Genomic DNA, 24,447 nt, shown 5'->3' on the forward strand with positions numbered 1-24,447 from the left:
CCCCTCACCCCAAAGCTCCCACTTCCCATAAGACAAAACTTAATGCAGTCAGAAAATAAAACAGGCTTGAGGTGGCAATTAACTTTTGTAAAGCAGCTTCCCCGACAGTAAAATGGATCAGAAATCCAAGGGGTCTATGTGCTTTTGCTAAAGGAAAAAGTTCTCTCCCCTTACATTCTCAGAGGAGTCAACGGTTGCTTGATAATCCGTCATTATCAATCCCCAGGAATGGCCATTTTGGTAAAGGTACATGATCATGATGATTGGTGACCTCCAGGCAACAAAGGTCAGAGGTTAAACCCGCTCCAGTCTACTGCAGGGAAATACATGTGGATAGGCATTAGGTGCGGACTTGGTTAGGCTCCAGTGTAGCCATCACCTCTCTACCCAATTAAATAGCTCTCCAAACTCCCCCTATCTCAAAATGAAGAATTGGTGCGTGTATGAAATTATTCACGGGCAGTCAGTGGTGTGGCCTTCATCCGGAATCATTGGCTGCAGGAAGGAGAAAAATGGGACAGGCGCTTTGAAAGATTTTTATCTAAACACAAGGACCCAAGGCTTACCATCGGGTCGCTGATGACACGCTTCCATTGCTGACAGACAGTACTGAGGCGATACAGATCTTCCGCTGGTAGAGAAACAAACACAGCTCTGAGGATCTCATCAGGCAGCTGACTAATGTGGCCAGAAGGCAGAGTTTGGGAACGTGTGCATCCCAGTAATCCAAAGTAAGAGTCTGGGAGAGGATCCACCTCTGGTTCCTCATCTTCAACCCAACTCTGCTGCTGGACCACAGGGACACCTTCTGAGCAGAGTCTCCTCGTACAACTGTCCCAAGCTCCGTCACTGCCCTCATTTGAGTTTCTCAGCATTGGGACTGAGTGCTCTCTATTGGACATTGAATTCAGAGCCAGCACGTTGCTTGCTGCAAATAAGTCATTCGAACAAAAATCTTCAGGGTCAAAAACAGAATCCACCTTGGAGGTGGATAGATCAACAATAGCTTTGCTACTGGTTGCATCTTCTGGTGACCTCCTGGCATTGTGCGCCCACGGTCTTTGGAGAGGGTACAACTGGGTGGCACTCCTTCTATTCTTCTTGTCCCTTGGGTAGAGGCCCCTGTTCAAATCTCTGTTGGTGACTGTATAGGTGAACGGTTGGGTCAGCGAGAATGCACCCTCACCACTATTGCTCAAGGACCAACAGTCCGACAGGTTCAGATGTTTCCGTTTGCCCCGTCTGTCTGTAGAGGAGGGAAAGAAGAAAGATTAATAACTGAGAAATTTAGAGTGTAGAATCAAAGAATTCACACAGTGCAGTAGAGGGTCATTCAGCCCATCGAGTCTGCACTGACCACAATCCCATCCACGCCCTGTCCTCACAACCCTAGCTAGGGGCAATTTAACATGGCTGATCTACCTAACCCACACATCTTTGGAATGTGGGAGGAAACTGGAGCATCCGGAGGAAACCCACGCAGATACGGGGAGAAGGTGCAAACGCCACACAGACGATGACCCAAGCCAGGAATCGAAACTGGATCCCTAGCGCAGTGAGGCTGTAGAGCAAACCACTGTGGCACTCTGTACTTTAGCAGTTCAGTGTACAGTCAGCCGTGGGCAACGCGCTCACCTTTGGGGTCAAAGGGTTGTAGGTTCAAGTCCCACTCTCCAGAGACTTGAGCACAAAATCTAGACATGCTGTTGCTGTGCAGAAAGAGTGCTGAATGGATCAGAATGCATTCTTTCCAAACGGACCTTAAAACTCAGATCCCATTTGCCCTCTCAGTCGGGTATAAGCAATCTCTTGCCGTTAGTTTGAAGAATAAAGGGGTTTTCCCCGTTGGCCTGACCATTTTTTATCCTGTAAATCGGTATCGGCCAATCAATATCACTTTGCTGTTTGTGGGAGCTTGCTGTGCACAAATCGACTGCCATGTTTCCTAAGTTACAACAGTGACTGCAGTCGCTGTAAAGCACTTTGGGGCATCCCAACATCATAAAGGGAGCTTTAGCGGTGCAAATCTTTATTTACTTTGAAATCACATTGCTCAGAAATATTCCAAAATGTTTCACACTGGTGATACTGTGCCTTAAAGAAATGTACGTATATCATATTTCTTGTCAGGGGTATGGTTAGAATTCAGATCTGTTTTGCAGGGTGCTGATTTGTCCAGCAAAACCTTTAAATTGGTAGCTGGGAGCAGAGGATAAGTACTCATTTTAGACCTGTAATGTTTGTATTATGCACAGCTGATGCATTTTAAACAGAGCTAATACATTTATGCTTACTTGGGTCTCCCCTAGGAGTTTCAGTGTAGAGTTTTGATTAGGTTGATTAACAGGGACAATCGTGTTTAATGGAAGGAGATAAGCTTGCAGGGAAGAAAGGATGTTTCAGTTTCATGTTAAAAATATAAGCAGTGTCTGCTTGAGCTGGAAGAAGAAACAGGTCTCTCCCTCTTTCTAGAGGTAGTCTGAAAGTTCTATGACTCCATAATCTGAGATAAGCATGTATGTCTGTTTTGCTAACTAATTTTAAAGAGAAGTTTAAGTCTATAAGAGGAGCTCTTTTAAGACACCAAACAAGTAAACGAACTTTGCATGAATTGGAACTCAGGAGTAAGTTAGCCGTTACGAATTATATCTTGTCATGTTTAAGTATTGTTTGATTGTTAAATGTTGGGCTAATTCGTTTGTAATAGTGAAATGGTGTTATTAAATTGTTTTGATAAAACCTCCCTGGTGTGTCAATAGAATTGTGCCTGGAGTGAAACACCCTACCCTCAGACTAATACCAAAATAGCTAGTTGTTGGAGTCTAGCCTGGCTTCATAACATATCTTGGGGGTTTTTCATCTTTTGTCCTAACAACATACAACATTGCAGTTCAGAGACTGCAGGCAACTATAATCGCATGCAAATACCCCATTAATAATGACAAATAGACAAGCAGTTTGTTTTTGGTAGATTGGATGAAGAAGGAACTATGGTCAGAATGCTCTGTACCTCCTAATGTTATGCCAGAGGGTCATTAATATGCAGCAAAACAGATGGAAGAGATTTGATCTATTACTGCATCAAAATGTTGCTAAGCTACCAGAAATAACCAGATTGCAAAAGATGGGAAGTGTCCAGATATTCCAGCAAAAGCAGCTGATTTATACATTTAGTATTTTTTTAAAAATTCAACGGGATATGAACGTCACTGATAAGGCCTGTATCTCACAGAACTATCTTTTAGCTTTGACAAAGAGTCATTGAACTCAATGTCAGCTCTTTTCTCTCACAGATGCTGCCAGACCAGCTGAAATTTTCCAGCATTTTTTCTTTTGGTTAGCAATCAAAGTTATTGGGCAGAGAAGTTTAAATTAAGATCTACTCACAATGAGCCATCGTAACATGGACCACACTGCCGCGCCTGTGACTTGGGCTATACAAGCTGTAACACAAGGAAAAAGGGGGAAAAAAAAGTCACATTAAATTCTGACAGAACCCCGATGGTTCAGCTATTCCAGCGAGTGAGTAGAAGCATCCTGGTTCCAATATCCAGTCTGTGCCAACTGTGGCCAGTCAGGGTACAACATTTTCAGTAGCCTGGATTAAGAGGGAAGTGGCAAGTGTGAATGCAGGGATGTCAGCAGAGATTGGTATCAGACTTACATTGGTCAAATAGACATCTCAGAAAGAAGCCATTCAGTCCATCATGTCTGTGCTAGCTCTTTAAAAATTACCCCAATTAATCTCGCTCACCTACTTTTTCCCCTTCGACTATCCAATTCCCTGCTGAAAGTTAGTACTGAATGTGTTCCCATTGCCGTTTCACTCAATTACAGTCGCTTACACTCAGGCTCCCCATTCTCAGTATCCAATCAACATCCCCAGGCACACAAGTTTGGTTCCTGGCTTGGGTCACTGTACGGAGTCTGCACATTCTCCCCACGTCTGCATGGGTTTCCTCCCACAATGAGAAAGACATGGTGGTTTGGTGTGTTGGCTGTCTAAATTCTCCCTCAGTGTACCCAAACAGGCACCGGAGTGTGGCAACTAGGGGATTTTCACAGTAACTTCATTGCAATGTTAATGTAAGCCTACTTGTGACACTGATAAGTAAACTTTAAACTATATCCCCCCCTCTCTTCACGTGACTGGCAATTGACTCTGTAACACAGACCATCATGACCTGGGAAAAAGGGACCACAGCTGCAATTTAGAAACCTCATTCCTCACACAGGATTCAGTTTGTAATTAGTGCTTTATCCAGAACACTGTGCAGCACACACAGTCCAGCCAACCTGCCCCTGATGTATCAGCTACTCACCACGTCCTCCAAGACACTACAAAAACATTCTGTGATCACCTCTTACAGCTTGGCAAGGTTTGCAATCGCCTCTCTCTTTCTTTTACGGGACATATTAAGGGCAGAGTTTATATTGCCACCCTCTCAATGTTGGGCACAGCAGCTCAGTGAAGCCCTTCATTCACTCCCCACCTTCCTGCATTCCACGTTAACCTCAGGGGAAGAGCAAAAGCCCCTTTTTGACTGATGGCACCAAGCAACCATTCAGACAATCCATTAGCTGCGGCTCACCAATCAGCGAGAGAGAAGTGGGTGGGATCTTTCTGAGCAACGTAGATTCATTCAAGGACAACTGCAAGCTTTCCATGAGTTTGCAGCCTGTTCGACCAAACTTTCCATAGTCTTCAGATGAGTTTGAGATGAGCCTCCTGTAGCTGTCCCAGGGAAAGATACTGGCATGGGAGACGGGGTGGGGGGATCGCTCCTGCAAATAGTCATTTACTTTTGGAAATCCTTTGCTAATATTGATACATTTCTATGAGGGGGTCCCTGAAAATATTGACTCCCTCCTAGGAAACACCCAGCAGATATTGACAATGTCCTAGGAAACCCCCAGCAGATATTGGCAATGTCCTAGGAAACACCCAGCAGATATTGACTCCCTCCTAAGAGACCCTCAGCAAACATTGACACCCAAGGAATCCCCTGTAAAATGTTATTTTGGGGGGATTTATAATGTCAATTCACCTTTTCCGTCTGTACATTTTTATAAGACTTTTAAATAAGGAAAGGCTGGATTTCTAATTGTGTTACATTCTGACTGAGTTAAACTGGAAATTGACAACCCACCACCACAGATATTAAGCTGCCTCTGTTTTTTAGGTTGTGTATTTCCAGCCAGTTGTTGCTCTGGGAATGTTTTTAGTTGGTCCTCTCTGACTGCCGGGGGGGGGGGTAGAGCAGAAAGACAAGTGTGTGTGTGTTAGTTTCTCTCTCTCTGTCTGTGGTAGACTGCAGTAAGTAGAGCTAACCAGTCTGTTTAATGACAATGAGTTATATCCATGAATAATCCCTTCCGGGTGGGGGCACCAGAGTGTTGATCACCAGTCCTGGGCCAGAGGGAGACAGTAACCTCAGGGGAGGGAAAGGGAACAGAGCTTCAGACAATGATCCTGTCAGGCTCCTGTGACACAAGCAGATGAGTTTGGAGACAGGTTGTTTACAAGTGAGAGTGAATTAAATGCACAATATTTATTTTCCTTGCTGGAGCCAGTTTTTTTTTGGAGATCTGGTTATGTATTTAGATTAAAAGCAGCAACTCAATGGCCAATGAAGTCACAGTCAAGCACCTCATTAGATTGGTACAAGAAGGTAGACTTCCCCAGCTGAAAGAAGAGATGTGTAAGGGTGAGGGCATTCGGGCTGCGGTGTTGAAGGGTCATTTTGGCAGATCGGGAGACACCGTGCTACACTATGCTGCCAGGCATGGGCACCTGGAGATCCTGAAGTACCTGGTGGAAGAGCTCGGTACCAACGTTGAGCTGGCTAACAGTGACTACAAGCGGCCCCTGCATGAAGCAGCCTCTATGGGTCACAGAGAGTGCATGAGGTACCTGATTGCACAAGGGGCCAGGGTTGACTCTTTGAAGAAAGCTGATTGGTAAGTGGCACTGCTGTTGGCTAACAGCGAGTAAACTATGGCATTTGCCCCACCAGGGGGCCTGTCTGCATCACCAGCTGTACCCGAGTTCAGACTTGTGAAGAAACCGTACTGGGCGTTTTTTAAAAATTTGCTGTTGAGGTGTGGGCTTCCCTGAATAGAGTCATAGAATCTGGGCAACACAGTGGTTAGCACTGCTGCCTCACTGTGCTAGGGACCTGGATTCAATTCCGCCCTCTGGTCACTGTCTGTGTGGAGTTTGCACATTCTCCCTGTGTCTGCATGGGTTTTCTCCGGGTGTGCCAGTCTCCCTTGGTGTCCTGACCAATACTTAAGCACTCAACCAACATCACTAAAGCAGATTATCTGGCCATTTATTTCATTACCATTAATGAGACCTTGCTCTGCACAAATTGGCTGCGGAGATTTCTACATTACAATAGTAACTATAGTTCAAAAATGCTTAGTTAGCAGTAAAGCAACATGGAGTTTGTACATTCTCCCCATTTCTGTGTGGGTTTCCTCCCACAGTCCAAAGGTGTGTAGGTTGGGTGAATTGGCCATGCTAAATTGCCTCTTAATATCTAAAGATGTGCAGGTTTGGGGGATCGGCCATGCTACATTGCTTCTTAATGTATAAAGATACGCAGGTTAGGGGCATTAGCCGTACTAAATTGACGCTGAGGATAGAGCTTTCCGTCCTGGAATCGTAGTGGGCGGGACACAGACAATGCAAAAATCCGTTGACCTCGGGGCAGGATTTTCTGAACTCGGAGTGAACGCAGCTGGAAAATTCCACCCTTAGCGTCTAAAGATGTGGGGATTGCATGGTAATTACGGAGCTACAGCGGGGGGCCTGGGTGGGATATTCTGTTGGCAAGTCAAGACTCGATGGGCCAGATGGCCTCTCTGTGCACCGTGGAATTCTGTAGCTCTACCCAAAATGTCCAGCAGTGCTGGGGGATATTTTACAGACAGCTGCCTTGGCTTACTGTCCCGTCTGAAAGGCTGCATCTCTGACAGTGCAGCATCAAAGACCCTGATCTGTACTGGGTATCAGCCAAGGCTGCAAACGGAAGTGGAACTTTTAACTTTCTGACTCAGAGGTCAGAGTTCTGCTGGCTGGGTCACAGTGATAGAGAAATGTTACATAAATGTTGATTGTTAACCAGCTACGTTCTGGCCATCAGTAAACTCATTTTGTTCCATTTAGTTTTTGGTGTTCCAATTGCTAAGGTTTACGTTTATTTGTTAGTGTCACAAATAGGCTTACCGCGGTGGAACGGTGGCACAATGGTTAGCACTGCAGCCTTACAGCACCAGGGACCCGGGTTCAATTCCCAGCTTGGGTCACTGTCTGTGTGGTGCCCGCACATTCTCCCTGTGTCTGTGTGGGTTTCCTCCAGCTGCTCCGGTTTCCTCCCACAGTATAAAAAATGTGCTGGTTATGTGCATTGGTCGTGCTAAATTCTCCCTCAGTGTACCCGAATAGGTCCCAGAGTGTGGCAACTCGGGATTTTCACAGTAACTTAATTGCAGTGTTAATGCAAGCTTACTTGTGACTTTTTAAACATTAGCAATGCAATGAAGTTACTGTGAAAATCCCCTAGTCGCCCTATTCTGATGCCTGTTCGACTACACTGAGGGAGAATTTAGCATGGCCAATACACCTAACCAGCACGTCTTTGGAGTGTGGGAGGAAACCGGAGGAAACCTGTGCAGACACGGGGAGAACGTGCAGACTCCGCAGAGACAGTGACCCAAGTGGGGAATCGAACCCGGGTCCCTGACACTGTGAGGCCTGGTGTTTAAGCTGGTGTTGTGACACTCCTTACTGTGCTGTGGGGCAGCAGTGTTTTGGGGAGTACATTTTTCACCAAAGATTGCAGGTAAAGGGACAATGTAAACAGGATCAAAACATCGGACATGAGTGTGGGCCTCATTGTGCGACTGACACTGTTGCTTATGATCTAGTCACAGAATGCATCGCAGCTTTGACTGGGGGGAGTGTCACCCATGGACTTGCATCAGGGCGACACCAGATGGTGCTGGAGAGTGACCTGGAAAAGCCAGAAAGATACAGATGCTGGAAAACTGAACCAAGCTGGAAGTATTCAGCCTGTCAGGCAGGTTCTCTGCAGAGGGGTTAATTGTCCCAGGTGTAAACCCTCCATTACAGCAAGAACAAATTAAATGTGAACTGCGTTTAAATAGGGGGAGGGGGAAATGAAAAGCACAGTAGTTAGCACTGCTGCCTCACTGTGCCAGGGAACGCAGGTTCAATTCCAGCTTCAGGATGATTAATTTTATTATTGGCATCCAGTGAAGAGTATTGTTTCTTGCGAGCTGTAAACAGATAAAAACATACCATTCATAGAGTACAGGGTGACTCTATGGAACTCTACAGAGCAGAAAGAGGCCATCTGGCCCATCTAGTCTACACTAACCACAATCCCATCCAGGCCCTACCCCATATCCCTACACATTTACTCACTAATCCCTCTAACCTACGCATCTCAGGACACTAAGGGGCAGTTTTTTTTTTTAGCATGGCCAATCAACCTAACCCGCACATCTTTGGGGTGTGGGAGGAAACTGGAGCACCCGGAGGAAACCCACGTTTGCACGTTCTGCCCTTGTCTGCGTGCTTCTCCTCCGGGTGCTCCGGTTTCCTCCCACACTCCAAAGAGGTGCAGGTGAGGTTGATTTGGCCGTGCTAAATTCCCCCTCGGTGTCAGGGGGATTAGCAGAGTAGATACGTGGGGTTAGGGCCTGGGGGATTGTTGTCGGTGCAGATTTGATGGGCCGAATGGCCTCCTTCTGCACTGTTGCGATTCCATGATTTGCACCAGGTTACACAGTCAATACACAGCACACACAACACACATCCCCAAGACCAAGACATAGACCAGAGGAGTGCAGAATGTCAAATAGAGAGATTGAGGTGATCTGTCTCATGCTCCAAAAGAGCACCGTGGGGGCAGTGCGGAACAATGACAGAGAGGCGGGAATGGGGCAAGGAACCAAAATGTCAAGCAACTCAAAGTCAAAACACTTTTGGACAAGCCCAAACAGTCATTTAATCTACACTTAGCTTCCCCACCACAAGCAGCGTATACAAGTTACCTGCAATGAAATAAAAGCAAAATACTGTGGATGCTGGAATCCAAAAAGAAAACACAGGGAAAAAACTCAGCAAACCTGGCAGTATCTACAGGGAGACATTGTTGTTCTTATGCAAAAACCCTCCCTTCCTCCTCCTCCACTGGGCCAGCTCTCACTTGTTCTTCAGTTTTGCTACATTTTTTTTGCAGTCTCTCCCAGCTGCCACTGATCATTGTTCCGGCTGTTCCATCCCCTCTTGTAGAGTTTTTTGCTCGCTTTAGTTTGGAAGAAAGGTCATAGGGACTAGAAACATCAACTCTGTTCTCTCTCCCTACAGGTACTGTCAGAATTGCTGAAATTTTCCAGTTTGCTCTGGTTTTGTACTTACAGTGAACCTTGTTTAAACCACACTTCCAGTTCTGTGTACAGGTCTGGGCTTCATATTATGCTGTGAAGAAGATGCCAAAAAGATCTACTGGAACGATACCAGAATCATGAGGTTTAACTTATCGGGCAGCACAGTGGTTGGCAATGTTGCCTCACAGCACCAAGGACCCGGGTTCGATTCCCAGCTTGGGTCATTTTCTGTGCGGAATCTGCACATTCTCCCTGTGTCTGCATGGGTTTCCTTCAGGTGCTCCGGTTTCCTCCCACAGTCTGAAAGACGTACTGGTTAGCTGCATTGGCCATGCTAAATTCTCCCTCAGTGTATCCAAACAGGCGCTGGAATGTGGCGACTGGGGGATTTTTCACAGTAACTTCATTGCAGTGTTAATGTAAGCCTACTTGTGACAATAATAAACAAACCTAAACTCAAAAACTTAAATTTATCAGGAAATGCTCTCTATAAGGTTGAGATGACCTTATACGAACCTTGAAAATTAGAAAGGGATTTGACAAGGTACCAAAACAACCATAAATGTGAAATAATTGCCAATAAATCCAGTAAGGAATTCAGGTGAAACTTCGTTATCTGGGCTGTGGTTGGAATGTTCAACTTGTTACCCCAGGGGTTATCGTAGAATCCTACAGTGCAGAACAAGGTCATCCAGCCCATCAAGTCCGCACTGAACACAATCCCATCCAGGCCCTATCCCCATAACCCATGGATTTACCTTAGCTGACACTAGGCGGCAATTTAGCCTGGCCAGTCCACCTCACCTGCACATTTTTGGACTACGGGAGGAAACCGGAGCACCCAAGGAAACCCACGCAGGGAGAACGTGCAAACTCCAGACAGACAGTGACCCAAGCCGGGAATCAAACACAGGTCCCTGGCGCTGTGAGACAGCAGGGCTAACCACTACCGTAATTTTAAAAAAGTTAGAAAGTGCGTGAAGAAAGAATAAGCGGGTATTACATAAGAACATAAGAAATAGGAGCAGGAGTAGGCCATCTAGCCCTTCGAGCCTGCCCCGCCATTCAATAAGATCATGGCTGATCTGTCGTGTCTCAGTTCCACTTTCCCGCTTTCTCCCCATAACCCTTAATCCCCTCGCTTATCAAAAACCCATCAACCCGCGTCTTAAAAATATTTAGCGAGGCAGCCTCCACCACTTCAACGGGCAGAGAATTCCAGAGATTCACCACCCTTTGAGTGAAGAAGTTCCTCCTCAACTCCGTTCTCAACCGCCTCCCCTTTATCTTGAGGCTGTGCCCCCTAGTCCTACTGTCTTTTTTGAGTGGGAAGAGTCTCTCCACCTCTATCCTATCCATCCCATTCATCATCTTATACGTCTCAATGAGATCTCCCCTCATTCTTCTAAACTCTAACGAGTACAAGCCCAGATTATTCAGCCTCTCCTCATAGCTCAACCCCCTCAACTCCGGTATCAGCCTAGTAAACCTCCTCTGCACTCCCTCCAAGGCCAAAATATCTTTGCGCAGGTGCGGTGCCCAAAACTGCACACAGTACTCCAGCTGCGGCCTCACCAATGCCCTATACAGCTGCAGCAAGACCTCCCTACTTTTATATTCAATCCCCCTCGCTATGAAGGCCAGCATCCCATTTGCCTTCCTGACCACCTGCTGCACCTGCAAGCTGGGTTTTTGCGACTCATGCACAAGGACCCCTAGGTCCCTCTGCACCGTCGCCTGCTGCGGGGTTAAGTGAATTCTAACGGGGTTAAGTGAAAAGAGGTGGATGTGAAGCATCGACTTTAAATGGATGAGTAGGGTGACACAGCGGTTAGCATTGCTGCCTCATAACTTCAGGGACCCATGTTCAATTCCAACCTTGGGTGACTGTCTGTGTGGAGTCTGCACATTCTACCCATGTCTGTGTGGGTTTCCTCTAGGTGCTCCGGCTTCCTCCCACAGTCCAAAGATGTGCGGGTTAGGATGATTGGCTGTGCTAACTTGACCCTTATCAGGTGGATTAGTAGGGTAGATACATGGGGCTATTGGAACAGGGCATGGGTGGGATTGTTGTCAGTGCAGACTTGATGGGCCGAATGGAATCCTTCTGCAGTGTATGGATTCTATGATTGAGTGGAGTTGATCAGTGCTGTACAATCTGTATAACACTGAGCTGGAGGAAGTGAATATAAATTGCTGTCTTTCTCAAGACAGTGTGAGAGCCCGAGAACGAACAGGTAATTTTCTTGCAACAAAAACAGAGAATGCTGGAAAATCTCAGCAGATCTGACAGCATCAGTGGAGAGAGAATAGAGCCAACGTTTTGGATGACCGTTCGTCAGCGCTGCTGGTCTGAATGACTCTGTATTACGCCCAGTGATACATTTAGCCATTGGACTGTGAGGGTTGGGGGCATGTGGGGGTGGTGTGGAAGCTTCTTAAATGCACAAAGGGTTCATTCTCTGATTACCCTGTAGGACACCGCTGATGATGGCTTGCACGAGAAGGAACCTTGAGGTGGTTAAAGACCTGATTGAGAGTGGAGCAAACCTGTGTCTGAAAAACAAGGACGGTTGGAGCAGTTTCCATATTGCCTGCCGAGAGGGTGATCCGGAAATTATCCAGTATCTTCTCGACATTAACTCGGGTATTTGGGACGTGGAGAGCAAAGTAAATAGAACTCCTCTACATACAGCAGGTAGAATGAACAGGGATGTGTTCTGATGTTAGATGTGTAGGCTGCGCTGGATGATAATGACGCAGTGCTTCAGATGAATAGAATGTTTCCTCATTCATATAAGTTCATTGTAACATTGGGATAGATGGTCTTGCGGTGCAATGGGTAGTGTCCCTGCCTCTGAGTCCTATAGGAAGGATCATAGTGTCCCTACAGGGACAGAAGGAAGCCATTTGGCCCATCGAGTTTGCACCTACTCTGTGAAAGACCAGGCCCACTCCCCAGCTCCATCCCCGTAAACCCACACATTTACCATGGCTAATCCACCTAACCTACACATCTTGGGACACTAAGGGGCAATTTATCATGACCAATCCACCTAACCTGCACATTTTTGGAGTGTAAGACGAAGCTGGAGCACCTGGAGGAAACCCAGACAGACATGGGGAGAATGTGCAAACTCCATGCAGACAGTCACCTGAGGCCAGAATCGAAGCCAGGTCCCTGTTGCTGTGAGGCAGCAGTGCTAATTGCTGTGCCGCTGTGCTACCATCCTATCCCAGGACTTGATGGCCAAGGAAGGTGTATTCATAATATGTCCAAACAGGTTGAGTGTGTCAACCTGCAGATCCTTTCAAACACACCATTGGCTGGCAGTTAGAGCAAGGGAGAGTCCTGGTCAGCCATGTTTGAAACCATAAGCCTCTGGTGATAGGCCAGCAACCTATTCCGGAAATTACATAAGAACATAAGAAATAGGAGCAGGAGCAGGAGTAGGCCATTCAGCCCTTCGAGCCTGCCCCGCCATTCAATAAGATCATGGCTGATCTGTCGTGGCTCAGTTCCACATTCCCGCCCTCTCCCCATAACCCTTAATCCCCTCACTTATCAAGAACCCATCAACCCGCGCCTTAAAAATATTTAGCGAGGCAGCCTCCACCACTTCAACGGGCAGAGAATTCCAGAGATTCACCACCCTTTGAGTAAAGAAGTTACTCCTCAACTCCGTTCTAAACCGCCCCCCCTTTATCTTGAGGCTGTGCCCCCTAGTCCTACTGTCCTTTCTGAGCGGGAAGAGTCTCTCCACCTCTATCCTATCCATCCCATTCATCATCTTATATGTCTCAATGAGATCTCCCCTCATTCTTCTAAACTCTAACGAGTACAAGCCTAGTTTATTCAGCCTCTCCTCATAGCTCAACCCCCTCAACTCCGGTATCAGCCTAGTAAACCTCCTCTGCACTCCCTCCAAGGCCAAAGTATCCTTGCGTAAGTACGGCGCCCAAAACTGCACACAGTACTCCAGCTGCGGCCTCACCAATGCCCTATACAGCTGCAGCAAGACCTCCCTACTTTTATATTCAATCCCCCTCGCTATGAAGGCCAGCATCCCATTCGCCTTCCTGACCACCTGCTGCACCTGCAGGCTGGGTTTCTGCGACTCATGCACAAGGACCCCGAGGTCCCTCTGCACCGTTGCATGCTGCAGTTTTTCGCCCCGTAAGTAATAGTCCTTCCTACCATTATTCCTACCAAAGTGGACCACCTCGCACTTGCCAACATTAAATTCCATTTGCCATTTCCTAGCAATTACTAGCAATGGAACCAAACAAAAGTCTTCTTTAGTAGGAGGTGTGAGGAGAGAATTGGAGAAGGAAAGCATAGGAAAGGGAGGAGGCCATTCAGCCCCTCTAGGCTGTTACACAACTCATTCAGATCAAGGTTGATCTCCATTTACTTCTTTCTGCCTGCCTTAGCTTAGCAACCGTTAATACTGTTCCCTAACAGCAATCTATCTCTCTCAGGTTTGAAATTTCAAATTGCTCCTCAGTCTCTTGAAGGCAATTAGGGATGGGCGATAAAAGCTGACCCAGCCAGCGAAACCCACAAAGAAACAGTTCTTTGGGGGAAAGAGTTCCAGATTCCCATCACCCATTGAGTGAAGAGCTGCTTCCTGGTGTCACCCCTGAAGGGGCCTGGCTCTATCTTAATGTTTGGCTGCCATGTTCTCCCCGCTAATCAAGAAATGGTTTCTTTCCAAGAAGAAAGCTTCAGATATTTGTCCCAGTGACAGTGAAGGATTGACGATATGTTTCCAAGTCAGGACGCTGAGTGGCTTAGAGGGGAACTTGCCAGTGTGATATTTCTATGCGTCTGTTGCCCTTGTCCTTCTAGGTGGTAGAGGTCACGGGTTTGGAAGGTGCTGTTGAATGGAGGCTTGGTGCGTTGCTGCAGTCCATTTGATACTACTGCCAGTGTTCATTAGTGCTGGAAGGAGTGAAAGCTTACAGTGAGGGGCTGAGGTGGTAATTTCCTGTTCACTTTTAAGTGGTACCTTCTTCCTTTATCCTTCCCAGGTGTTTTTTTTAAATTTGATTTAGTTTATTTATCGTATCACAGTAGGCTTACATTAACACTGCAATGAAGTTACTGTGAAAATTCCCTTGTCAGCCACGATCATAATGAGTGGCGGAACAGGCTCAAAGGGCCAAATGGCCTATTCCTGCTCCTATGTGCTACGTTTCTGCAGTGAAAGAGGAGCTTTGGCAGAGATCTGGGGGGGTTGGGGATGGATAGGTGACAGGACAGTGGAGCCCAGCAGCGGATAAAATTACCACGGAAATCCTTCAAAGGTTTAATCCGATGAGAGTGAATGGCAGCGCTATTGAGGACGGGGGAAAAGAATCGTAAATTGATTCCTTACCCTGCTGGAGTCCAGCCGGCTCGGGCTTCCTTGTTGCTAGGCAACTTCTGTACTATCACCAAACAATCTGTTCCCTGTATGGCTCCTTATAATGCAATTCAAGCCATGATTTCAAAACAGTCTTAATGGCAGCAAGCCCATGTATGACGAGTCCCCTGTGAACTTTCATTGAGAGAGGAGAATATTTATTCTTCAAACATCCTAAAGGATGTGTCCTGAATAATTCCCATAGACGTTCACAATATTTTGGAAGAAGGCATTTGTGGGCAAGCTAAGATTTTTAAAAATAGATTTTATTTATTTTTTCTCCTGCCCTTCATTCCCCCTCCCTCTTGATTTACTTTTTAGGGCAGACTTCCAAAGGTGCTGGCCACTTTTCTGTACCTCATCAGAGTCAACATTCTCCATGTGAACCTAGTAGTGATTATTCTCCTAAAATAAGAAACAATTTGGCACAAGCGGTCTGAGATCAAACTGTGTCAGAACAGTAGGAGGCCTTCAGGGAGAAGAAAGGGAGTATACAGGGTGGATATGTTCCCGTAAAGACAAAGGGTCTTGACACCCAGGACCAGAGAACCCTGGATGTCAAGGACATAAATGTAAGAATTAAGAAAAAAATACAGACACTTATGGCAAATATTGAGGGTTCAGTCCCTACCTGCACTTGGATAGATATGGATTCATCACAGAATCTAAATGCAGAAGGAGGCCATTTGGCCCATTGAGCTTGCACCAACAACAAATCCCACCCTGGTCCTAACCCCACATATTTAACCTGACACTAAGGAGCAATCTTTCATGGCCAATCAACCTAATCTGCACGTCTTTGAACAATGGGAGGAAACTGGAACACTTGGAGGAAACCCATGCAAACTCCACACAGACACTGACCGAGGCCAGGAACAGATCCCTGGTGCTGTGAGGCAACGGTGGTAACCACTGTGCCACCGTGCCATCATGGATAGTCAACATGGATTTGTTAAGTGAAGGTCATTGTTTGAAAATTTAAACAGATTTTTTGAAGAGGGGACCAGCACTGCTGATGAGAGGAATGCATTTGGAGTGGGTTGTCTGGCTGTTGATAGGGTCCCTCATGGCAGACCTGCCATGAAAATAAAGAATCCAAAGCAAAGTGGCACACCGGCTCCAAAATTGGATGAGAGGCAGGAAGCAGAGGGTGATAGTAGAGGAATGTTTCCAGTGGGGTTCTGTAGGGCTCGGTGCTGGGGCTTTTGATATTTATGGTGAGCATTAATGATTTGGACTATGATCAAAGAGTTTGTGGATGACACAATAATTAGTCAGGTGGTAGATAGTGAGGACGATATCTGTAGACTAGAGGACAATAGCGATAGATTGGTTGGGTGGGCAGAGCTGTGGCAAATGGAATTCAACCCAGAAAGATGAGAGGTAATGTATGTGGGGAGGGCTAATAAGGCAAAGGATTAGACTGAATGGTAGGATCCTGGAAAGTATTGAAGATCAGAGGGACCTTGGAGTGCATACCCCCAAGTCGCCAAATGTGGCAGACCAGGCAGATAAGGTGATTAAGAACATAAGAACATAAGAAATAGGAGCAGGAGTAGGCCAACTAGCCCTTCGAGCCTGCCCCGCCATTCAATAAGATCATGGCTGATCTGTCGTGGCTCAGTTCCACATTCCCACCCTCTCCCCATAACCCTTAATCCCCTCTCTCATCAAAAACCCATCAACCCGCGTCTTAAAAATATTTAGCGAGGTAGCCTCCACCACTTCAACGGGCAGAGAATTCCAGAGATTCACCACCCTTTGAGTGAAGAAGTTCCTCCTCAACTCTGTTCTAAACTGCCCCCCCCTTTATCTTGAGGCTGTGCCCCCTAGTCCTACTATCCTTTCTGAGCGGGAAGAGTCTCTCCACCTCTATCCTATCCATCCCATTCATCATCTTATACGTCTCAATGAGATCTCCCCTCATTCTTCTAAACTCTAACGAGTACAAGCCTAATCTATTCAGCATCTCCTCATCGCTCAACCCCCTCAACTCCGGCATCAGCCTAGTAAACCTCCTCTGCACTCCCTCCAAGGCTAAAATATCCTTGCGTAAGTACGGCGCCCAAAACTGTACACAGTACTCCAGCTGCGGCCTCACCAATGCCCTATACAGCCGCAGCAAGACCTCCCTACTTTTATATTCAATCCCCCTCGCAATGAAGGCCAGCATCCCATTCGCCTTCCTGACCACCTGCTGCACCTGCAGGCTGGGTTTTTGCGACTCATGCACAAGGACCCCGAGGTCCCTCTGCACCGTCGCCTGCTGCAGTTTTTCTCCACGTAAATAATAATCCTTCCTACCATTATTCCTACCAAAGTGGACCACCTCGCACTTGCCAACATTAAATTCCATTTATGGGGTACTTGCCTTTATTAGCCAAGGCATAGAACACAAGAGCAGGGAGGTCATGCTGGAACTGTGTAAAACAGTAGTTAGGCATAGCTTGAGTACTGTGTTCTAGTCACCACATTATAGGAAGGATGTGATGGATTGGATAGTCCGGGGCTGTTTATGAGTTAAGTGGAGACCTGATAGAAGTGTATAAGATTATGAGAGGCATTGATCGGGTGATAGGAAGGCACATTTTCCATTAGTAGGCGAAGAGGGGAGTTGAGAAGAAACTTTTTCATCCAGTGAGTGGTCAGACTCTAGAACTCGCTGCCAGAAAGGATGGTTGAGTCAGAAACTCTCATGACGTTTAGACAATCGCTTGCATTGCCATAACCTCCAGGGCTGTGAATCAAACGCTGGGAAATTTTTTTATTTATTCAAGGAACATTTATTGCCCGTCCATAATTGCCAGATGGTAGTTGAGCGTCAACCACATTGCTGTGACTCTGGAATCACAGGTAGACTAGACCAGGCAAGGACAGCAGATTTCCCTTCCCTATAGCACATTAGTGAACCAGATGGGTTTTTCGGACAATGGTTTCATGGTTATCAGTAGATGCTTAATTCCAGATTTGTTTTTATTGAATTCAAATTCCATCATCTGCAGTGGCGGGATTCGAACTTGGGTCCCCAGAATATTAGTTGAGTTTCTGGATTAATAATGTAGCGATATCATGAGGCCATCACTAGGATTAGTGTAGTCTAATCTTTGTTCACTGATGTGGACACAATGGGCTGAATGGCCTCCCGTGCAGTAAATGTTCATGAACCTACCGGATTTGTAATCTAGAGAATGAGTTCAAATGCCATCGAGGCACCCAGAGTGATAAATGACTCAGTAAATTGTACGGATAAATATTGACCAAGATAACGCAGAGAATTACCCTGCTCTTCACTGCTTTTCATCTCTGCCCGAGAGAGCAGACCGAGCTTCGGTTGAATGTCTCATCTGAAAACAGCAGCACTGACAGTGCAGCACTCCTCAGACAGCCTAGACTTTGTGCTTCTAATTCTGGAGTGGAACTTCAACCCACAACCTTCTGACTCAGAGGTGGGTGCACCACACACTGAGCACAATACTGCACATTATTTGTGGCGCAGTGATGTTTTATTCCAAAGCGATAAATGATTTGGACACAGATCATATTGTGTGTTTGATGAATGCAATTTAGGGAAAAAAACCTTGGGCAAAGTGGTCTTTCAGCCAACACAATGCCCCTTTTGAGATACGGCTAATTATGGACAGCATTACAAGAACAACACACATTGATTCAACTTGCAAATTGTGTTTATTTTTATTCAGCTATGCACGGACACTTGGAGGCTGCAGAGCTGCTTCTAGAAAGGTACGTTCCTCTTCACTGAAATACACCATGCAGTAACAATCGTTACAGAAACTGATCCCAAATTTTGCATCTAAAGTCTGCCCACACTGTGTTAGTAATGGCACAATGTCACCAAAATGTCGCTTGCTCCGTGTCTGATACTAGGTCTGGAGGCCAGTCTAGACATTTGGAATTGCTCATGTCGTATAATCATATAAGTGCAGAAGGAGACAGTTCACCCATCGAGTCTGCACGGCTCTCTGATGGAGTATCTTACCCAGGCCCTCTTCTCCCATTCTATATCCATAACCCCACACATTTCCCATGGCTAGTTCACCTAACCTACACATCTTCGGACTTCATAGATCATCATAGAACCCTACAGTGCAGAAAGAGGCCCTTCGGCCCATCGAGTCTGCACCGAACACAATCCCACCCAGGCCCTGCCCCATATCCCTACATATTATACCCAGTAATCCTGCTAACCTACGTATCCCTGGATACTACGGGGCGATTTCTTAGCATGGCCAATTAACCTAATCCACACATCTTCAGACTGTGGGAGGAAACAGGAGGAAACCCATGCAGAACGTGCAGACTGCACACAGACCCAAGCCAGGAATCGAACCCGGGTCCCTGGCGCTGTGAGGCAGCATTGCTAGCCGCTGTGCCACCATGCCGCCCTGCAGTAAGCACTCCCAGTCTGGAGATGGGGGTCAGTGTGGATGCTATTTGTTCTGCTTTTTAGTGCCCCTTCGTCCTGTGCCACAGATATTCTGAAATGTGTCCCAGAACATTCAGCCCCATTATATAGCCACGCCGAGGTTTGCGAAAGAGCACGCCATTCGAATCCAATCTCCTGCCTAAAGTACGGCATGTTGAGCGTATTTCATTAATGCTGCTGCGTCCTTGTTGTTGGAAAGCTGGTTCCTGTTGTCACCATAACTGAGTTAGGGCTGTAATTCCTGAGTAGTATCATCATTGTGTCAGATCACTGTAATTGACAAGGCTGCATTGTGTGCTGAAATCAATGGAAAATGCTGTTACTACAGAACACTGGTTTGTGTTTTTAAAGCAGTTTCTTTTCATTAGTCACGCGTAGGAAATTCAGTACAACAAAATCAGAGGATACGGTATTTGGGGACAAGAAACAGGTGCTTCCTTCAGTGCACAGCTTAATTGCTCAGATTTCATAGAATCATATAATCCCTGCAATGCAGAAGGCCATTCGGCCCATCATGCCTACACCAATCACAATCCCATCCAGATCTTATTCCCGTAAACCTTCGTATTTACCCTGCTAACCACCCCTGAAACTAGACTCTATTTAGCATGGCCAGTCAACCTAACCTGCACATCTTTCAGACTGTGGGAGAAAACGGGTGCATCTGGAGTAAACCCACACAGACACGGGGAGAACATGCAAACTCCACACAGACAGTGACTCAAGCTGGGAATCGAGCCTGGATCCCTGGCACTATGAGGCAGCAGTGCTAACCACTGTGCCACCTTGGTTAGTTCCTTGTCTGCCTCCCCTGTACTAGTAAGTTCAGCAGAGTTTTTAAAACTTGGCCTCTGAGTTAGAAAGTCCAACTCCAGCACTGGAGTACAAAAGTCAAAGCTGCCTCTCCAATGCAGCAGTGAAAGAATGCTGCATTGTTGGAGGTCTGGCTTTTCAGATGAGAGGGTAAACTGAGGCCCCGCTCACATGAACATCAAGGGTTGGTGATACTATTTTGAAGAACAGGGGGTGTTGTCATTAGAGCAATTCAACCAAACAATAGGCCCTTTGGCTCATTTGGTCCATGCTGACCATGGTGCCTTCCCAGCTGGTCCCAATTGCCTGCCTTTGGCCATATTCCTCCAATCCTTTCCCATCCATGTACTTATCCAAATGTTTTTCAAATGTTGCTGTTGTACCTGCCTCAACCACTCTCTCTGGCAGCTCGTTCCATACACACGCCATCCTCTGTGTGAAGAAATTGCCCCTTAGGTCCCTTTTAAATCATTCCCCCTCACCTTAAACCTATGCCTCCTAGTTTTCTATTTCCCTTGCCTGGAAAAAAGACCCTGTGCGTTCATTCTACCTATACCCCTCATGATTTTATATATCTCAATCAGGTGTAAGCTACTTCCTGTCAGAGGAGTTGCTGATGGAGTTGAAGACTGGACAATCATCGTGCCACACTGCTATATCACAGGTGGGGCCTTAGCCTACTGGGGACACTGCCCTGATATTGCAGATGTCAGAGCAGCCTTCTCGAAGGTCAAACTATAGAAAGCGATGGGCCTGGATGGGGTACCCGGACAAGCACTCAGATCCTGCATGGATCAGCTGGAATGGGTATTTGCAGATATCTTCAACCTCTCTTTACAACAATCTGAGGTTCCTATCTGCTTCGAGGAGATGACCGTTATCCTGGTACCAAAGAAAAGTCAGGCGGTGTGCCTTAATGTCTATTGTAAGGTGGCTCTGACGTCCATCATTATGAAATGCTTCAAAAGGCCAATTATGGCATGAATCAATTTCAGTTTCCCGGATTGCCTGGATCTACTACAGTTTGTCTATTGCAGCAATAGGTCCACAGCAGACGCCATCTCCCTGACTCTGCACTCAACCCTGGAACACCTAGATAACAAAGACACCTAGGTCAGACCCCTAATTATTGATTACAGCTCAGCCTTCAACACCATTATTTCCATGAAACCCATCTCCAAACTCCGTGGCCTGGGCCTCAGCTCCTCCCTCTGCGATAGTATCCTGAACTTCCTAACTCACAGACCACGATCAGTAAGGATAGGCAACAACATCTTTTCCACGATCATCCTCAACACCGGTGCCCCACAAGGTTGTATTCTCAGTCTCTTTCTATGTTCCTTATACACCTATGACTGTGTGGCCAAATTCCCCTCTAACTCGACTTTCAAGTTTGCTGATGGCACCAATGTAGTGAGTCAGATCTCAAACAATGACAAGACAAGGTACAGGAAAGAGGTAGAGAATCTGGTGAACTGGTGCGGCAACAATAATCTCTCCCTCAATGTCAACAAAATGACGGGGATCGATGCCAGTTTCCCTGTTCATATAGTGATTGATCCACAGTGGTTATTGGGTCTTGCCTCACTGGGACATATTTCCCTCTGCTGTCCACCCACCTCCGTCCTCACCCTCACAAGGTTGCTGACTCGTGCTAGGATCTGAGGTTTGCTGTAGTTGTGAATGTAGCCCAATCTATCACGCAAACCAGCCTCCTAACCATTGACTCTGTCTACATTTCCTGCTGCCTCGGAAAAGCAGCCAACATAATTAAGGATCTCATGCACCCTGGACATATTTACTTCCACCTTCTTCCAGCAGGAAAAAGATACAAAAGTCTGAGGTCGCGTACCAACCGACACAAGAACAGCTTCTTCCCTGCGGCCATCAGACTTTTGAATGGACCTACCTCGCGCTAAGTTGATCTTTCTCTACACCCTAGCTATGACTGTAACACTACATTCTGCACTCTCTCCTTTCCTTCTCTATGAACGGTACATTTTGTCTGTATAGCTCGCAGGAAACAATACTTTTCACGGTATTTGTGACAATAATAAATCAATCAAATCAAAATCCACAGAGTTACTGGAAGGATGGGGGAATCATTGGTCCTTTAGAGATGAGAAGGGTGATGTAATAACTGGAAATGAGAAAATGGCTGAGGCATTGAACAGGTATTATGTGTCGGTCTTCACAATGGAAGACACAAATAACATGCCAAAAATTGATGACAGGAAGGCTATAGCAGATGAGAACCTAGAAACTATCATTATCATGAAAGAGGTGGTGTTGGGCAAATTAATGGGGCTAAAGGTAGACAAGTCGCCTGGTCCTGATGGAATGCATCCCAGGGTACTAAAAGAGATGGCAGGAGAAATAGCAAATGCACTAGTGGTAATTTACCAAAATTTGCTGGACTCTGGGGTGGTTCCACAGATTGGAAAACAGCAAATGTGATGCCACTATTTAAAAAAGGAGGTAAACAAAAGGCAGGTAACTATAGGCTGGTTAGCTTAACTTCTGTAATAGGGAAAATGCTTGAATTATCATCAAGGAAGAAAAAGCAAGACATCTGGATGTAAATTGTCCCATTGGTAAGACACAGCATGGGTTCATGAAGGGCAGGTCATGTTTGACTAATTTGGTGGAATTCTTTGAGAAAATTACATGCGCAGTAGACAATGGGGAACCTGTGGATGTGGTGTATCTGGATTTCCAGGAGGCATTTGACAAGGTGCCGCACCAAAGACTGCTACATAAGACAAATGGTGCACAGTGTTATGGGTAATGTATTAGTATAGATAGAGGATTGGTTAACTAACAGAAATCAAAGAGTGGAGGTAAATGGATGTTTTTCTGATTGGCAATCAGTGACTAGTGATGTGACTCAGGGATCAGCGTTGGGACTGCAAGTGTTTACGATTTACATAGATGATTTGGAGTCGGGAACCGAATGTAGTGTGTCAAAATTTGTAGATGACACTAAGATGGGTGGCAGAACAAAGTGTGCAGAGGACGCTGAAAGTCTGCAAAGAGATATAGATAATCTAACTGAGTGGGCGAGAGTCTGGCAGATGGAGTACAATGTTGGTAAATGTGAGGTCATCCATTTTGGTAGGACTAACAGCAAAATGGATTATTATTTAAATGGTAAAAACTTACAGCATGCTGCTGTGCAGAGAGACCTGGGTGTCCTTGTGCAGGAGTCTCAAGGAGTTGGTTTGCAGATGCAGCAGGTAATAAGAAGGCAAATGGAATTTTGTCCTTCATTGCTAGAGAGATGGAATTTAAAAACAGCGAGATCATGTGTAAGGTGTTGGTGAGCCACACCTGGAGTACTTTGTACAGTTTTGGTCTCCTTACTTGAGAAGGGATATACTGGCACTGGAGGGGGTGCAGAAGAGATTCACTAGGTTGATTCCGGAGCTGAGAGGATTGGCTTATGAGGAGAGACTGAGTAGACTGGGGCTATACTCATTGGAATTCAGAAGAATGAGTGGAGATCTTATAGGAACATATAGATAAAATAGAAACAGGGAAGTTGTTTCACCTATGGAGGAAACTAGAACTAGGGGGCATAACCTCAATAAGGGGAAGCAGATTTAGGACCACGTTGAGGAGGAACTTCTTTGGACAAAGATTTGTGAAGCTGTGAAACTCCCTACCCAGTGAGGCTATCTCATTGAATATTTTTAAGGCAAGGATAGATTAATTTTTGAACAGTAAAGGAATTAAGGGTTATGGTGAGCGGGTGGGTAAGTAGAGCTGAGTCCACAAAAAGATTAGCCATAATCTTATTGAATGGCGGGGCAGGCTAGCGGGGCCAGATGGTCTACTCCTGCTCCTAGATCTTATGTTCTTTATCATTGAGGTTATGTGAATGTTGGCAGCAGCTGAGGAGAATGTTGGCCTCAGCTGTGATTTTCCATTTCCCATAAATTGAGTAACCTTCCCGCATTCAACTGAACCCAGGCTGGGGATTAGAAAGTGGCTCTTTCTTTATTCATCGGGGTGCTGGGCATTGTGGATTTGAACATGTTTTCGGTTGCTTGTAGGTGCAGTTACAAACCAGATGCCAAAGACAGCTGTGGTGTCACCCCATTCATGGATGCATTGCAGAATGGCCACATTGAGATTGCAAAACTCCTATTGGAGAGGCACAAGGTAGGTGATCATCTGACTTACTAAGTGGTGGGTAAAACAGATTGGGAACACGTGGAGAAGTCTGTACTTCCGGCACATGAACAGGAGAAGGTCATTCAGCTGAGGAATCAGTCACAGCTTGGACCAACATTGCACATTACACAGAATGTCCAGTGCAAAAACAGGCCATTTGGCCCAGTTGGTCTATACTAGTGT

The 24,447-nt window shown here is 46.1% G+C and overlaps 2 protein-coding genes across 7 annotated transcripts in view; one reads left to right on the forward strand and one right to left on the reverse strand.

Moving 5' to 3' along the window:
- fbxo18 (F-box DNA helicase 1) overlaps positions 1-4,502 on the reverse strand; it is a 50,715-nt gene extending 46,213 nt beyond the window's left edge. For 3 of the 5 annotated variants that reach the window (XM_080207663.1, XM_080207662.1, XM_080207665.1), the window contains exons 1-3: positions 4,323-4,502; positions 3,388-3,443; positions 567-1,246 (exon numbers count right to left, since the gene is read on the reverse strand). In XM_080207663.1, the coding sequence (XP_080063789.1) occupies positions 567-1,246; positions 3,388-3,397 (690 nt within the window). In that variant the 5' untranslated portion in view covers positions 3,398-3,443; positions 4,323-4,502. Of the gene's footprint in view, positions 1-566; positions 1,247-3,387; positions 3,444-4,322 lie in introns of those variants that run through there. The other 2 variants (XM_080207667.1, XM_080207666.1) reach the window with 1 other exon arrangement.
- A 767-nt stretch (positions 4,503-5,269) lies between these two features.
- The window catches only part of ankrd16 (ankyrin repeat domain 16), a 30,396-nt gene continuing 11,218 nt past the window's right edge, over positions 5,270-24,447 (forward strand). For both annotated transcript variants that reach the window (XM_080207906.1, XM_080207907.1), the window contains exons 1-4: positions 5,270-5,961; positions 11,901-12,121; positions 18,530-18,572; positions 24,144-24,252. In XM_080207906.1, the coding sequence (XP_080064032.1) occupies positions 5,624-5,961; positions 11,901-12,121; positions 18,530-18,572; positions 24,144-24,252 (711 nt within the window). In that variant the 5' untranslated portion in view covers positions 5,270-5,623. The remainder of the gene's footprint in view (positions 5,962-11,900; positions 12,122-18,529; positions 18,573-24,143; positions 24,253-24,447) is intronic.

Source organism: Carcharhinus amblyrhynchos, chromosome 19 (genome assembly GCF_965287045.1).
Source record: "Carcharhinus amblyrhynchos chromosome 19, sCarAmb.v2.hapA, whole genome shotgun sequence".
Classification (NCBI taxonomy): Eukaryota; Metazoa; Chordata; class Chondrichthyes; order Carcharhiniformes; family Carcharhinidae; genus Carcharhinus; species Carcharhinus amblyrhynchos.